The sequence below is a fragment of the Miscanthus floridulus genome, chromosome 8 (genome assembly GCF_019320115.1).
Source record: "Miscanthus floridulus cultivar M001 chromosome 8, ASM1932011v1, whole genome shotgun sequence".
NCBI classification, from domain to species: domain Eukaryota; kingdom Viridiplantae; phylum Streptophyta; class Magnoliopsida; order Poales; family Poaceae; genus Miscanthus; species Miscanthus floridulus.
Window position 1 is genome coordinate 60,736,294 of NC_089587.1, and position 16,551 is coordinate 60,752,844.

The 16,551-nt window shown below is 52.5% G+C and overlaps 1 protein-coding gene across 1 annotated transcript; it reads right to left on the minus strand.

The window, feature by feature from the left end:
• Window positions 1-13,953: 13,953 nt before the first annotated feature.
• LOC136469174 (aquaporin NIP3-2-like) lies at window positions 13,954-15,145 on the minus strand. Its single transcript, XM_066467477.1, has 4 exons — window positions 14,903-15,145; window positions 14,374-14,793; window positions 14,216-14,277; window positions 13,954-14,101 (listed from the first exon to the last, which is right to left on the minus strand). Exons 1-4 carry the CDS (start codon window positions 15,143-15,145, stop codon window positions 13,954-13,956), a joined length of 873 nt encoding a protein of 290 aa, XP_066323574.1.
• Between the last annotated feature and the right edge of the window lie 1,406 nt (window positions 15,146-16,551).

A 16,551-nucleotide genomic window follows, 5' to 3' on the forward strand; every position in this document is an offset into this window, starting at 1 on the left:
GAAAAATTTAGCCATCACAAGGATGGGCCCGATCCAAAACATAAAGGGGGTTCAGCGAATCACAGGGTGCCTTATCGCCCTTAGCCGATTCATCTCGCACCTCGGCGAATCAGGTCTCCCCCTTTATCGACTCCTGAAGAAAGCCGACCGCTTTGAGTGGACATCCGAGGCCCAAGAGGCGCTTGACATGGTCAAACTACTTCTGACAAGGCCCCCGATCCTAGTTCCTCCAAGCGACGGAGAACCCCTCCTGCTATACATAGCGGCCACCACACAAGTGGTCAGCTCTGCCCTAGTAGTAGAGCGGGAGGAAGAGGGGCACGCCCTCAAGGTGCAACGCCCTGTGTACTTCATCAGTGAGGTACTATCCAACTCCAAAACCCGCTACTCCTAAATCCAGAAGCTCCTTTACACCATCATCATCACCAAGAGGAAGCTGTGCCACTACTTCGAGTCACATCCTATAACAGTTGTGATGTTGTTCCCCCTCGGCGAGGTCATCTAGAGCGAGGACGCCACGGGAAGAACTGCAAAGTGGGCACTCGAGTTGATGGATCAAGGCATCACATATGCCTCCCGAACGGCGATCAAGTCACAGGTGTTGGCTGACTTCATCGCTGAATGGACCGAGGTCCAAACACCACTAGCGGTCGTCGATCAAGAGTATTGGATGATGTACTTCGATGGGTCACTGATGAAGAAGGGCGCTAGCATAGGGCTAGTCTTCGTGTCACCCCTCAGGGTCCACATGAGGTACATGGTTCGTCTCCATTTTCCCTCATCAAATAACATGGCCGAATATGAAGCACTCATCAACGGTCTACGCATCGCCATCGAGTTGGGCATCCGATGCCTCGACATCCGAGGCGACTCCCAGCTAGTCATCAACCAAGTCATGAAGGAGGCCAGCTACCATGACGCCAAGATGGCTGCGTACTGCCAGGAGGTCCGACGGATGGAGGACAAATTCGATGGCCTCGAACTCAATCACATCCCAAGGCGCCTCAACGAGGCGGCCGACGCACTTGCAAAAGTAGCATCTAGTCGAGAATCGGTGCCAATGGGTGTCTTCACCATCGACCAACATAAGCCCTTAGTATGCTACGAAGGGTCGGAATGGGCCGACGAAGGCCCGTCTGATCCAGCCCCGGGGGCTGACCAACCAATGGCTCCCTCCGGCCCTGAGGTCATGGAGCTTGAAGAGGAACTAGCGACAGAGCTCGACCCTCTGGACGACTGGAGAACACTCTACCTCAACTACCTCCTCCGTGACACGCTGCCGACGGACAAGACGAAGGCTCGACGGCTCGCACATCGCACTAAGCCCTTCGTTCTTGTGGAAGGCAAACTCTACAAACGAAGCCACACCAGGATCCTGCAGCTCTGTATCCCCATCGAACAGGGGAAGCTTCTGGTGGACAACATTCATGGTGGGGTCTGCGGTCACCACGCCATGCCTAGAACCTTGGTTGGGAACGTATTCTGATAGGGCTTCTACTGGCCCACTATAGTAGCCAATGCCGAGCAAATTGTACGCACCTACGAAGGGTGCCAGTACTATGCTCAACAAACTCACCTCCTAGCCCATGCACTCTAGATGATCCCCATCACGTGGCCCTTCATGGTCTGGGGGCTCGATCTGGTTGGGCCTCTCAAAAAGGTGCCCGGGGGCTACACCCACTTGCTTGTCACCGTAGACAAGTTCACAAAATGGATTGAAGCTTGACCAGTCTCCGTGATCAAATCCAAGCAAGCTGTGTTGTTCTTCCTCGACATCATCCATCGCTTTGGAGTACCGAACTCCATCATTACAGACAACGATACATAGTTCACCGGCAAGAAAGTCATTCGATTCTGCGATGAACAACACATCCGAGTCGATTGGGCTACCGTCGTGCACCCTCGGACGAACGGGTAGGTCGAGCGCGCAAACGGCATGCTCCTACAGGGCCTCAAGCCTAGGATCTTCAACCGGTTGAACAAGTTTAGCGCACGCTGGGTTGCCGAGCTCCCTACGGTGCTCTGGAGCCTAAGGATAACTCCTAGCCGGGCCACCGGCTACACACCTTTCTTCATGGTCTACGGTTCCGAGGCCATCCTCTTGACGGACCTCAACTATGGAGCGCCAAGAATCAGAGCATACGATGAGTAGGGAGCCGAGGCATCCCACGAAGACACCATGGACCAGCTAGACGAAGCCCACGACATCACCCTCCTCCGTTTGGCCAAGTACCAGCAGACGCTGTGTTGGTACCATAGCCGATGGGTGCGGGACCGAGCCTTCAACATCAGGGACCTCGTCCTCTGCCTCATGTAGAGCAACAAGGACCGTCACAAGCTCTCCCTACCCTAGGAGGGGCCATACGTCATCACGGAAGTACTTCGGCCAGGCGCCTACAAATTGAAAACCATCGACGATGAGGTCTTCACCAACGCCTGGAACATTGAGCAGTTATGTCGTTTTTACCCTTAAATAAACACATACTCTTTCTTATCAGTTTTTTGTCTTCAAAAATCCCTGATCCTTAGTGACATCCGACCCCTGCAATGTGTGAGGGATCGGACCTCACTCAGGGGCTGATATAAGTACGTTTATCTTGCAAACACTCTTTGTGTTATCTTTACAAACATTCTCTATGTTTTCCCTCTTTTCTCATGGTAAGTCCTAAAGGCTAGAATTTTGGGAACAAAATCTGAGTATAACAGATAGGACTATGGGACACCCATGCCCTAGTGGCTATGGCCTCCTTGCTCACCAACATGATCAGAGTTGGCACTCCCACACTCTGAGTTTTTTGTGACCTTAACTATGAGAAGGGTCGGAGGGCACCAAAATCTCTTTTACGAAAAGAGGGAGAAAAGCCGAAAAGCTGTTTGCCGTGGCAAAAGTTGAAAACTTATTCATTTTTTGCACAAATTGATCGCTTACTAAGTGATTTCATCACAAAAAGGACTAACGTATTCATAAATACAAAAGACTGTTCACTTGGGGGCTCCCCCACAAACTTATTCGATTACAGTCTCTGACCAGATCTACTACGAGTACAACTATGGTCATCGCGCCACGCTCTCCATCGGCGACGTCCTACCGCTCCATGGGATCCTCGAGGGCGCCGTCATCTACAACATCGAGCACCACGTCGGCAACGGTGGTACCTCCGCCAAGGCGTCCAGGGACTACGCCATCATCATCAGCCGCAACCCTAACAACGGCACCTCCACCGGGGCGTCCAGGGACTACGCCATCGTCATCAGCCACAACCCTAACAACGGCACCTCCACTAGGGCATTTAGGGATTACGCCATCATGATCAGCCACAACCCTAACAATGGTGTCTGGATGGGGTGCGTTTCCCGCCAAAGAAAGGCCACCACGAACGGCGGCAAAACCGACGACACTCAGCACCCTCCAGTGTACCTCCCCCTTCGGCGGAAGCGGTCCCTTCTCGGCGAAGGCAACCAGCACCATCTCATGTACGTTGGAGGACCTCCAGCTCGACATCATGCTCCTGATTCACGAGCGGGTCTATGAGTTTTTCTCTCCCTGGCATTACCCTCTCTCACCTAGGAACCGCCGCGATGCACGAACGCATTCGGTGGAAATGAAGAAGAAGAGGTAGCGGCTCATAAGCAGGCGAAGGAATGGGATGAGAACACCCCTCCCCTCCCTATTTAAGGAAGAGGCGCGTCAGCTAAGGAAAGGCGAAATGTTGGGATGAAAAGCTCTCTTCCTTCCCCTATTCAATGCAGATGGGAAATCAATGCTGACGGGAATCCAAGGGGACACGCCTGGACCGACAGGACGTGCTTTGATCAACGAGACATCGCCTGGTCAAAACAGGACGTTGCCTAGGCATGGCCCACCACTACCGCGCGTTGGGCACGAGAATCAGGGCGCACCCGTATGTAGGCGACTCTCCGCTTCCCCAGGCAAGACCATGGAATGACCCAATGATTGAACCCCCGTCCAGGGGGGCCCAACGGGCCTCCTGGGTCGATCGGATGGCCTAGGTATAACAATGAATGAACGACCACTGAAAGATAAGCACCTCTATTACCTACTTCGCATGTTAATTTCATTATCGAGCGTCCAACCCCGGCAACGGCAGGGGCACAGACATTGCTCGGGGGCTGCCGAGGGTGTCTACTTGTTTAGACATCCTCATCACGTGACCCCTCCTTACATTTAAAAAACCAGAGACACGGGGTGCGGGTGTAGAACTTTGAGTAGAACTGGACGAACCACTAGACCCTACGCCCTGGCGGCTACGGTGTTTTTGTTCACCAGCATAAATTGAATTCACAGTTTCCCATACCCCGAGCTTCTGTATCTGCCTTCTCGAGAGGGGTTTGGAGGGGTCTGCCTAAAGAATCTCCTCCATGGAGAAACTGTCAGGTCGCTTAAAGTCAATCGAACAGCTCGAATCGCCATCGAAAGACGAAGATAAAAAATCGTGATGCTCGTGCAGGTCACGCCGACCCCATCGCAAACGTCGGACTCGAAACCCGCACGGACATGTCCGGTAAGAGCTTCTCGTCGCTCATACCACCGAGGTAACATTACCGACCCCCGCTTTCATTTCAATTAAATCACACATTAATCCCATCATCCAAACGTTGCATATGCGATCTTTGCATCTCAACACTTCGTGTCATGCCACGAAGCGGCGCCCGCCTCATTCGATATGAGCGGCAACTGACCAAGGCTCGAAGGTAGGCCTACAAAGGGCTCGAGGCTGCCTCATGTCAAACAGAGCTAGGGGAGAAAAACCATGATGAGCCCCAGCGGCCTTGCCCGACCCCGCTCAGAAGCAGACAGGGACATCTCAACCTTTCTCGTTCGATTCTAACCCCGAGCCAAACCCACAGAATCTCCGTCGAGGAGATGCCAACGGGCCACCCGAGCCTACCGAACGGCTCGGCATCTACCGGGAGGTGGGTTAAGAAGTAGTGGAATGCCACATGAGGGCTCTGCCAACCTTGTCAGTGAATGATGGACCCAGATTCCACATGAACACACCCGTTAGTGAGCTCATTGAGCACGACACTCGAGCCGTCAAGGAAAGTGTCGTCAACTCAGCCCCTCCGGTTGTGGAAACCGAGGATGGGGTAATGCGTGAAACACGGCCAACACCTATCAGACTCTAAGGGGCTCGGGGGCTCAAGTCGCTTGATCCGAGATTGAGGGACCAAGGTTCGAAGGCTGACCCACGAAGGGTCTGAAGCCGCCTCGTGTCAAACAAGAGCCAGGGGAGAAAATGCATATGAGCCTCAGCGACCTTTGCCCAACCCGCATTGAGGCGGATAGGGTCATCTCAACCTTCTAAGTTTAATCCAGCCTCCTACCAAGCCCATAGAATCCCCATTGAGGGGGAATCTATTGGAAGGCAGGTCAAGGAGCAATGAAACGCCACCTGAGGGCTTTGCCGACCCTGTCGCAAAGCAATGGGATCGGATTCCGTTCGAACACCCCCATTAGCTAGCTCATCAGACACGTCACTCGAGCCGTCGAGGCAAGTGACGCCGCCTCAACCTCTCCAGTTGTGACAAACTATGGACGGGGCGAATGTCACAAAATGAGCCAACCCTTGACCGAATCCCCGCCACGAGCGGGGGCTCGGGGAAGGCCGGGGGAGCAATGAGACCAAACGCACGGACATCAAACGATCGCCAAAAATCCTAAGTAAGGGGTACATGCAAATATAATAGTAAGTTCGCTGCCCTCGCTTTGGTCTCCAGCGACATCCGGCCCCAACGACCGCAAGGGGTCGGATCTCCCTCGGGGGATGATAAAGGTATGAATACCTCCCCTTTTTCGAAGCATTCGCTGCATCAGACCTTTTTCCTCACGCTAAGATTGGTGACAAGGTTCGTGGGAATAGATAAACGAGCACGCCTGGTAAGACAGCAAAAAGCCCACGCCCTGACGGCTATGGTAACTTTGCTCACCAGCATAATCAAAATTTCCCCCTTGTACACCTCGGGCCCTATGGTCTTAACAAATGGAAGGGTCGGATCGCATAAACCTTTTTTCTCGAGTGCAAAAGGAAAGAAAGTAAGATCGAATGAATGAAACAAAATTACGAAATGAAATCACGAAATTGTTTTCGAACACAAAAAGCACCGACACTTGTCCACATATTACAGATAAATGTTTACTAAACTTATTTAGCTAACTACTTCCTCGGAGGGAGAACTATGCCTTTCAGCCTGTTCGCCAAGTTCTGCGTGAAAGGAGTCACTGCCTTCTCGATCTCATCCAGCTTGAAGTTCTCATAACCAGGCGCGAAGCCGAGGCTCATCACCTCCAGGTTAACTTCATGATCATAATGAGAGCGGGCAACAGCAAAGGCTTGAGTAATCCCGACATGGAAGGCGTTCTCCTCAAGCTAGCCCACCCACACCGTGATACCCGTGGCACGGGCCGCAAGTGAGCCGATTTCCTCCAGCTGCGCCACCCCTAGGTCATTGAAGACCACCCTGACGGCGGCGTGTAGGAGATCATGCTCATCACTCTCAACCTAAAGAATCCCCCGCACCTTAGTGAGCTCCGTGCCCAGCTCGGCAGAGACGTTCTTGGCCTCCAGCCTTTGGGTCACAGCAACTCCAAGATCCGCTCGAAGGGAGTTGACCACCTGGCGTGCCTTGGCGCGCTCTTGGACAGCCCGGTCGCGCGCCTCGCGGACCAAGCCGCGCTCCGACTAGAGTCTTTCTGCGATCTAGCGTAGCTCATCTTGCTCCCTACGTATCCGGGTGATCTCCTCGGTGTCCTAATTCGCCCTCTCCTGTAGGGCCATGGACCTTTCCTTGGCCCTCAGCTTGAGATCCCGCTCTGTCTCCAGCTCAGCCAGGAGGTCGATGGCCCGCTGGCTGGCCTCGGCATCCTTCTAGAGTAGCTCGTCCCGCTCCTTTTGGACCCTAGCGGTCGCCTTCTCATCCCGTTGCACCCTCACTGACAGATCCTAGAACATCTCATGGACCTCCTCCGCATCCTGACGTGCCTCGGCTTCCCGCTGTTGGGTGACAGTAAGCTAGGCGCTCACATCTCTGCGTAGCCAGGCCTCCTTGGTGAGGTGGTCCCATTCCGCCTTCTGCTCATGGAGGAACTAGGATTTCCGCCGGCTATGAGCAATAAGGGACTAAAAAGAGGACCAGTATCAAAAATACGAAAATACAAGAATACATGAAGAAAAGAAGAAAGCGAGAAAGAAGATCAAGTGCATACCTGGCCAGTGGGAACGATGACATCATGTAGGACGCCCCTGGCCTGGCTCAAGGCATCCATCATGACCGAGAACCTAATGTCGAGACTCTCCCGCTCCATGCTCTCGGAAGCATCGTCGAGCGAGAAGAGGGTCGACGTTGGGTCCTGAGGCGCCATCCACCGGAGCGGTGGCTCACCCCGCGTGGGCGACCCCCCACTGATCCTCTCCACCACCGCCACTATGCCCGGGCCACCGGTGGCATGGATTGCGCCGCTCCCTCGGACACCGCCGTGGCTGCGTCCAGCTGCTCCTGACTTGCCACGGTTGCAGCCACCTCCGCTTGTGATGTCGGGGGCTCAACTTGTGATGCCGCGCCCACCACAGGAGGTGCCATAAGCGCAGACGGTGGCTCTGTTCCCCCCAACGTAGGCAGCGGAGTCACCTCCGCCGTCGTCTACTCGGCGACCCCTGAGGGCGCTTCCTTAGCCCCAGCACCCGCCTAACCCACCGAGGGCACGGGTGCCACCGCTGGCGACGCCTGACTAGCCAACGAGGCCACAACATCGGCTCTGCTCTAGCCCAAAATAGGAGCAACGTCAGGCAATGACACCCGTCCCGCCTGAAGAGCGACACTCTTCTTGGGTGCCAGCGCCAAGGAACGGCCCCATCGCAAGAGTCTGCAAAAAGTTAAAAGGCATAAGGTCACACCAAAAAAACAGAGGAATTGGCGACTTACTCCGGTGTTGTTGGGCGGTAGGGATGTTTAGGGGGCGAACCCCCGGTTTCCTGCCCCAACTCGTCTGGGTGGGACCGCTTCAAACCTGCCCCTTGCTCCTAGGCAGAGGGGCTCGCCTCCCTTGTCTCCGAGGGTGTGGCGTCAGAGCCACCCCTCGCTATCAATACCTTAGGGGTGGTGGCAGATCCACCTGCCCCCATCAGCTCATGAGGCACGGCAGTGGAGCCACCCCCCTCCATCGGCACCTCAGGGGCAGCGGCAGATCCACCTCCCCCCATCTACCGATCCTCCGCCGGCACCCCGGGTGTAGCAGCGGATCCACCGGCTCCCACCGGCCCTAAGGATGGGCCGATGATTTGGCCCACCTCCGCTGGCCTCAAGGACTCACTTCCCCCCACGTGGAACGGGAAGGATCCTTGCGTGGACAATTAGGTGCCTATTAGCAAATCTTCGCCCTCCAGGACAACCCAATCCACATCGGCAACTACCTCATCGTTGTCGTCGTCACTGCCTGTCTCCTCTCCTCGATCCCGTGCTTGTTGCTTCCGTAGCATCTTCTTCTTCTTGAGCTCCCTCGTCCTCTTATCCCACTCGGCTACGGTGCAATTCGCTGCCGCCAAGATCCGGTCCTTCGGCAGCGAAGCCGAGCTATCCCCGAGGATGAGTCTCTTCTGCTGGTCCCGCTATCCCGAGGTCAGCATCAAGGGGTCATAAATTCAAGTGAATAAAAGGCACGGGAAAGGGGAACTTATGAAATTGATGAACCCCGGTTCCGACCGTATTGGAGGATGTCCCAGCACCGGATATACGAAGTCAAGGACAATGCTGGTGGTGTCCTTCGAAGGCTCTATCGCCTCCTTGATCCGCTGTGCCACTTCGGTGGGGGAGCACTTCGTCGATGAGTGTCGTCCCTTTAGGCGACGCCCCAGGCGCCATCAGGTATGCGCAGCTCATTAGTGGTGCCACCCTCCACGTGTGGTAGGCGCCGATGATCCCCTATCCCTTCACACCCCTCTCCTTTAGAATTTGGAGGGCGGCGAGATGGTCCTTGATCCTCTTCTTATCTTTGTCTGGGACATCCCACTTCCATGACCCTGGGACCTCTTCAATGAGGCACCCAGAGTACACCGGCAAGGGGGCGGCCACATCGTCCTTGACGTAAAACCACTACGAATGCCACCCCTTGTTGGAGGTCGACAGACACATCAACGGGTAGTCATTCGCCCGGTTGTTGCACAGATGAATGCTGGCACATCCCATTGGCATGCTCAGCTCCTGCTTCCCAACCCGCTTCTTCGACAGGTTGACGGCAAAGAAATACCGCCACAGATCGAAGTGGAGACTAATCCCTAGAAACCCCTCACATAGGGCAACGAACGCCGCAATATGCTGGACCCCATTGGGATTAAGGTGCTACAACTCCACATGGTAGTACTCCAATAGCCCCCAAAGAAACTTATGAGCCAGTACGACGAATCCCCGCTCATGGAAGAGAGCAAAGGACACGACATACCCTTCGGGCAGCGATGGCTTGTCCTCATCACCAGGCAGCCGCCACTCCTCGATGGTGGACAATGGGCGAAGGAGGCCACGGCGGACGAGGCCCTCTAAGCGCTGAGGGGTAATGTTGGATCTGCACCATGGCTCCATTGAAACAACGGGAAAGGGGGCGGATGCGAGCTCGACGGCGACTGCAATGCAAATGCGAGCTTGATGGCGGCAGCAATACGGGTGCAAGAGGCTTGGGCGACTAGCGATGGAGGTTGTAGATGCGAAGGCAAGGAGGCGAAGTACAGAACCCTAGGGGCGAACCCCATGGTTTTATAGGGGCGACGGATGTGAGAAGGGCAACTGTCAGCCTCGATCTCCAAGCCTGCCATGACACACCACCGCGTCACGTCGATCCCTGTCCTTTCCCACCAAAATTGTGCCGGACGGTTCGCCTTCCCAAGCAGACCGAACTCTTTTCCCATAGAGGGGATATGGGTCAAAAAGCTTCTTCTCCGGCCCGCCTAGGCCCAGGAGTCCAAGGGCCGGCCCAACAGTCTCGATGGCCGGCCCAACGAGGGATGGTCCCACGAGTGACCAGGACTCAGGTACACGAGCATCAGTGGGGACTCGATCTGCAGTCGAGCCCCAGCCAGGCTGACCCTGGATGAAATCCCTGCGAATGGGATACTAGGGTTCCCTTAAAACTATCCAGTTGACAAAAACCGAATCTCACAGCCCTACCCGCGAAGGGTCCGAAATTATCACCTGGGCGATTTTGCCCGAATCACCCGGGGGCTCGGGGGCTACACCCGACGGGTGCGCTCGCTCGCACCCTCTGACGAATCAAAATACCCCCCGGGCGATTCTGTCCAAATCACCTAGGGGCTCGGGGCTACACCCGTCGGGTGCGCTCACACGCACCCTCTAGCAAGTCAAAACAACCCCCGGGCGATTCTGTCTGAATAACCCGGGGCTTGGGGGCTACTGTCGGGGACCTAATACCAGGGTACCCAATGAGGTGGAACTAATAAACATCGAACATTGACACTTTCGGTCAGACAAGATCGCTACTACGCTTCTTGCTCGAACGACGGAAGATTGGTTCCGCCTCGCCCAACCACCAAGGGTTAGGCCCCACCTCGCCCGACCACCAAGGGCTAAACTCCGCCTCGCCTGATGGCTAAGGGCTGGCTCCACCTCGCCTGATGTCCGGGGGCGGGCTCTGCCTCGCCTGACCCCCGAGGGCTAGGCTCTGTCTCGCCCGATGGCTAAGGGCGGGCTCCGCTTCGCCCGACGTCCGAGGGCGGGCTCCGCCTCTCCCGATGGCTAAGGGCGGGTTCTGCCTCGCCCGATGTCTGAGGGCGGGCTCCGCCTCATCCGGCGACTGAGGGCTAGCTCCGCCTCGCCCGACGATTGCACCCTGATCCTTCATAAAGACGAGCACAGGGTATGACAGGACATTCGAGTCAACCGTAGTATCGAGGGCTATGCCCTATACGCCTATAGGAAGGCACTGCCAGGATACGATGGGACTGGCGCTTTAAGCCCTTTCCAACCTAACAGTGCCCGAACAGTGTTGTAGGCGCCGACTTTTGTCCCACAGTGTTGTAGGCGCCGCCATCAGCCCTCAGATGTGGATACTAACACAAGCATGCGACAACCACTACGATCTAAGATAGAATTCACATCACCTACAGTGACGGACGTAGGGTCACTTCCCCGTCTACTCCCCGAAGGGTCATAGCTTGGCCCTCCGACACGCCGTACTACCCGCCAGCGTAGGATGGGACGTACCCACTTGCTGACAGAAGCCAGGGCACGACCCTATAAGGATCAGCGAACACGCCATCCCTGACATGGTCTGCCATGTTAGCAGGGCAGGCATACGGGAAAAGGAAGACCTGGCTCCCTAAAAGGACCTTCTCTACCTTTGATTTTTTTCCTCTTTCTCCCATCTGTAACCCCTGCTCCCCCTTGGTCTATAAAAGGGAGGGCTGGGCACCCCACTAAGGGGACCGACTTTTAATCAATCGTTTTTGACACACAACACACAACCAAGCAGCAACTAAGCTCTTGGCATCCTTCCGGCCTTTCCATCAGAGACTTGGGACATGTCCCTCTCTCGGTCGTTTGTACCCCCTACTATGAACCTTTTTTGGTACTAATAACACGAGCAGCCGCAGACTGGACGTAGGGACGTTCTGCCCGAACCAGTATAAACCTTGTGTCCTTTAATACACAATCCGAGCCTAATGCGCAACAATTATAAATTTACTAGCCAGTGCTTGTTCGAAACACCGACACATGTGTTTTAGCAAAAAAACACATGGATTTTTTTGGCGGTGGCGCACGCAACCGCCCGAGCCGTCCAGCCTCCGCACCATACTGCGCTACTGTCCGCCTGTCCCTGTCTGCCCCAACCAAATCCTTCCCACGCCGCTCTGCGCAGCGAAGTCGCGCCGCGCCGACCAGGGAATGGCAAGACTGCAACACAAAATTCGAGATTTTGGCCTGCACTCCCGAACAGACCGTGTGTGACGTTCACAAGACCGAGTGGTCGCACCGGACGCTAGACGAGACGCATTCTGCTTCGGCGGTGGCAGCTGCGGATCTGTGATTTGTCCTTTCATAGAAAAAAAAGGAGTCTGTCTACTACACAACCATGTGTTTTATGCAATTTCAACACATGAATTTTTTTGCACCATAGGATTAAGATCCAACAGCCTCCACCATTCTTCTACCTTCAGCCTACAGCCTCCACAGATCACAGATCACATATTACAGATCACATTTTTTCTATAGAAGGACAAATCACAGATTCGCAGCCGCCACCACCGCCGAAGAATGCGTCTCGTCTAGCGTCCGGTGCGACCACTCGGTCTTGTGAACGTCACACACGGTCTCTTCGGGAGTGCAGGCCGGAATCTCGAATTTTGTGTTGCAGTCTTGCCATTCCCCGGCCGGCGCGGCGTGACTTCGCTGCGCAGAGCGGCGTGGGAAGGATTTGGTTGGGGTAGACACCACCGGACAGGGACAGGTGGACAGCAGCGCAGTACGGCGCGGAGGCGGGACGGCTCGGGCGGTTGCGTGCGCCACCGCCAAAAAATCCATGCGTTTTTTTTTTTTTTGCTAAAACACATGTGTATTGTATAGCATTTCTGAAACAGTATTTCTCAATTTTGTTCTGGCTGCAGTTGGAACTAACGGTGCCAGTGTCGGTCCATTCCAACGTTCCAGTGTATATTCAATCAATATATGATGTAAATTTTACTGTATGTATGTATTGGTCCACCTTTATTCCAGGCCAATATATGGCCCACGTTTAAAAAAATACATTTGGCCCAGACATTTTTTTGAGAATATATATATTGGTCCAAACATAAGAAGCAAATATTGAACAAACATTGGTTAAGGCCCATTGCATTTTTTTTTTTTTTTTGAGAATCGCCCATTGCGAACCAGTTGTCAAGCCCACAATGACGATCGAAAACAAAATCCATTCGGCCTGCTGTTCGCTGGGCTGTGGCCCACGGAACATACGGGCCTATGTGGAAGGGAAGAGAACTTTCAGCCGTCGCACGAACGGCCCATCACCCTACAGGCCCACCGCCCACCCGAGCTTCCGGGCCTGCCGTGCAGAGCACAGTGCAGGGTCAGGGCTCCGTTTCCCCGTCCACGGTGATCCGCCCACCATACCCAGACCAGTACCACCCTGATCGACGGCCTGCCGTGGGCATCGAGGAGCTCCGAGCAGATCATGTCCTGGCCGCTGTCTGTCCGGCAAGGCTCCGACGTGCTCAGGATGGAGAACAGGAGGAAGACCGCATGCCTACCTGCTCTGCTCTGCTCTGTAAGTTTTCTTATAGACCGAGGTTAATCCGTCAAACCCCCGTACTCTAGTAGCAGAGTTACTGCATTAGTAGTATTGTGCTTAGGAAAGTACCCTTGTCCTTGCATCGAATTTCCTTTGGAAATCGGATGCTGTGATCTCAATACTTAAGCTGGGCATCGTTGCTCTTGAACCTTTGGAGGAACACACTGCTCACTTGTTCTTCAGAATTCATAGATATATGTACAGTGAAACTTAAGTTCTGCAGGTAGTTACAACGCTCAACACTTGTCATGTGTCTAGCTGGTATGCAAACCAGGTAGTAGTCTGCTGCATAGCAATTAGCAACAACACACTATACTTGACTTCATAAACTGGGTCCCTTCCATGTTGTTTTTGTAGCACAATATCCCATTGGAATTTGGACTTGGGCATGTGAGGTAAGAAAAAGAAAAGAAACTTCTATAGGGAACCAAAATGGTTAAAATCAATATTGTATCATGCATCTACACTTTCCATTTGACCATGAAGTCTGAAGAATGTTGATGTATTTACACTGTTCTTGTACTATCAGCTCGCTCTGAGAGTCACATGTTCCCTGCAGAAACATGAAGTTTCTTAGAACTACATGTCAGATGAGAGAATTGTTATGTTCAGATACAGATTTGTGAATTTTCCCTACCTTTTGGAAACTACAGCTTAATAGCAACATAGGCTCCAGTTCCAGCTATAGCGCCTAGTGGCGTTGCCACCATGTAGATCCAAATCTGAGTGTATCTACAGGTGGCAATTGCCGGTCCAAGCGTGCGTGCAGGATTCATTGATGCTCCTGTTGACGGTCTGCTCATACACATTAACAAGCAAAGTTAGAGTATATTTTTGTGAAAGTTCAAGTACACAAGAAATTTCCTAATTTAACGGAAAGTACTTCTGAACAATTCCATGTGCACATACCCTGAGACAAGAGCATTCATCATTATTGTTGCCCCAACTGCCACTGCTATCAACTCTTTCACCTGAAGATTTATGAGAAGATCATTATTAGCTTTGGCTTCATACAATGGGAAGAAGGGAAAACAGGATTGTAAGGTCGAAAGCGACATAAAACTTACTGCGTGGGGATCAGTGGCCAGAGCGGTGATGATGAACAGAAGCACGAATGTCGTGATGAACTCAAGGAAGAAAGCTTCAGTAGTGCCAACCTTGGGTATGGTGGCGATCCCAGGGTTCACTGGATGATAGATGCCCTTGACAGTGAAGGAGGCAGCAATGGAGCCCAGAATTTGTGCAGCCATGTAAGGCAGGATGTGAGCAAGGGGGAGGTGACCAAATACAGCCATGGCGATGCTGACTGCTGGGTTCAGGTGGCAGCCGGAAATGTGGATGAGGGACAGCACAAGAACAGTGACAGCTAAACCTGCAGAGGTTGCAATGCCGAGCATGCTCTCGACGCCATCATGCTGTTCATTCATGATGATGGTGGACAACACGGTGAAGATCAGTATGAATGTGCCAAGGAATTCCGCGCTCACCTGCAATGCAATGGCCACTCTTTCAGGTCAACATTTCATCTCTAGGAAAACGCACAATAACAACTGTCAGTCAGTTAAACTGAACTGCAAACGTTTTATAACTTTTTACCTTCTTGATCAGCGGAACTGCATTGATCTTTGGTAAGACTTGATTCCATCGGTGATGATGAGTTGCATGAGCACCAGAGGATTCAGCAGAGTCTGCATGTGGTCGTGAGCTGATGCTTCCGGCATGGATCAGCTCAAATGGCATAATCTTGGATGTTGCAGCCCTTGGGGAGATGATGATGGAAATCTTGTTGCTCTCGCTTGTTTGCATGGGAGGGACTGCAACTGCAGCCACATCACCCATACTGCGCTTTTGCTCTTCCATGCTATTCCCCTCGAAGCCAAGCAACTAGACCTCACTGAGTAATGGACTAAACTGGATGGCGATGATCTGAACTCTTCCTTTCTTATCTTTGTAGGACCAAAGGAATTCTGTTGCTTGATGCTTGGGTGTGATATGGAGCATGGCAGTGAAGTCGAGGGGTATTTATATAGGCCTCTGATTTCATTTGTACAATATGCCTTGTAGCTTCTGTTGTCAAAACCAGCAGCCTCCAAATTTGCAGCGGCGGAGGTGCCGAGTTCATGGATTTCAGAAAGGCGGTAGCAGAATAGGTAGACACTGGCCCAAGTATAATACTCCTATGTTACATGATATTATCCAACAGAACGCCATGGGGAAGGAAGTTGCTAGAGCAATGTAAGTATAATAAAAATGTCAACGGCTCCCATCTGAAGTAGTGTTCAACTATCAAATGAGAGTGCCTAGCAGCTGTGTTTATTCAATTATATTTGTTGCCATCATCTCTGATCTCTGGTTCGTAATGGAATATTCAGGCCGTGGCTCAGTTAACCACTTAACCTATTGTTTAGCTATTCACGTCGGCAACACGTGCAAATTCTGTTCTGAGATTTTATTTTAGTTCGAAGTATTTCTATTGGACGAGATGACCATACATGATGTTATTTAGATACTTCTATTCTGTATTACCGAAACAGGAGTAGAGAGATGACTCAGCCAAAACCATTTCTAAAAACTGGCAGTTGGAAGACAGGAACAACTTGTGTGCAAAATTGAGATGGAGGCGTCGACCTTGGCATTCCGCCTTCATTTGAAAACCAGGGCGCTGATCCGGCACACACCTCTGCCGCTGCAAATCTGGAGTAGTTGATACTGGCAAAACCACATGCCATGGCGGAACGCGAGAACCGAGATAATTCAAATGACGACCAATCTGTTGATCCAACTTCATACACAGATTCCTATGAGATTCGATGGAACAAGGATGGGACAGTTACTCCTCTCATATGCACTAACTTATTGCAGAAAATGTTACTATACAACTCTGAACTCGCACGCATTCCAACTGTCAAATTGAGTTTGGAATTTCTGGGGTTACCACCAATATGCTATGTTTCTTTTTTTTTTTTAAGAACAGGAAGGGCCTTGGCCCTTACTGGATATATATTAGGAAAAAAAACAAAGTACAGAATGATCAGTGTAACTCCTTCAAGAGACAAAGAAGGAGAAGGACAAAAAATAAGTACAACTAGAATAGAAGTGAAAACTAAATCAGGTTTTGTAGCCATTCTTGAATATGAGGGAAGTATCTTTTCTTGGCGCGCCAAAGGAAGTAAATTCTGAACCGAAGAAAGACTTGCAGCCTTGAACTGAAGCTGGGATGCTTTTGAAGATTTGATTATTTCTAG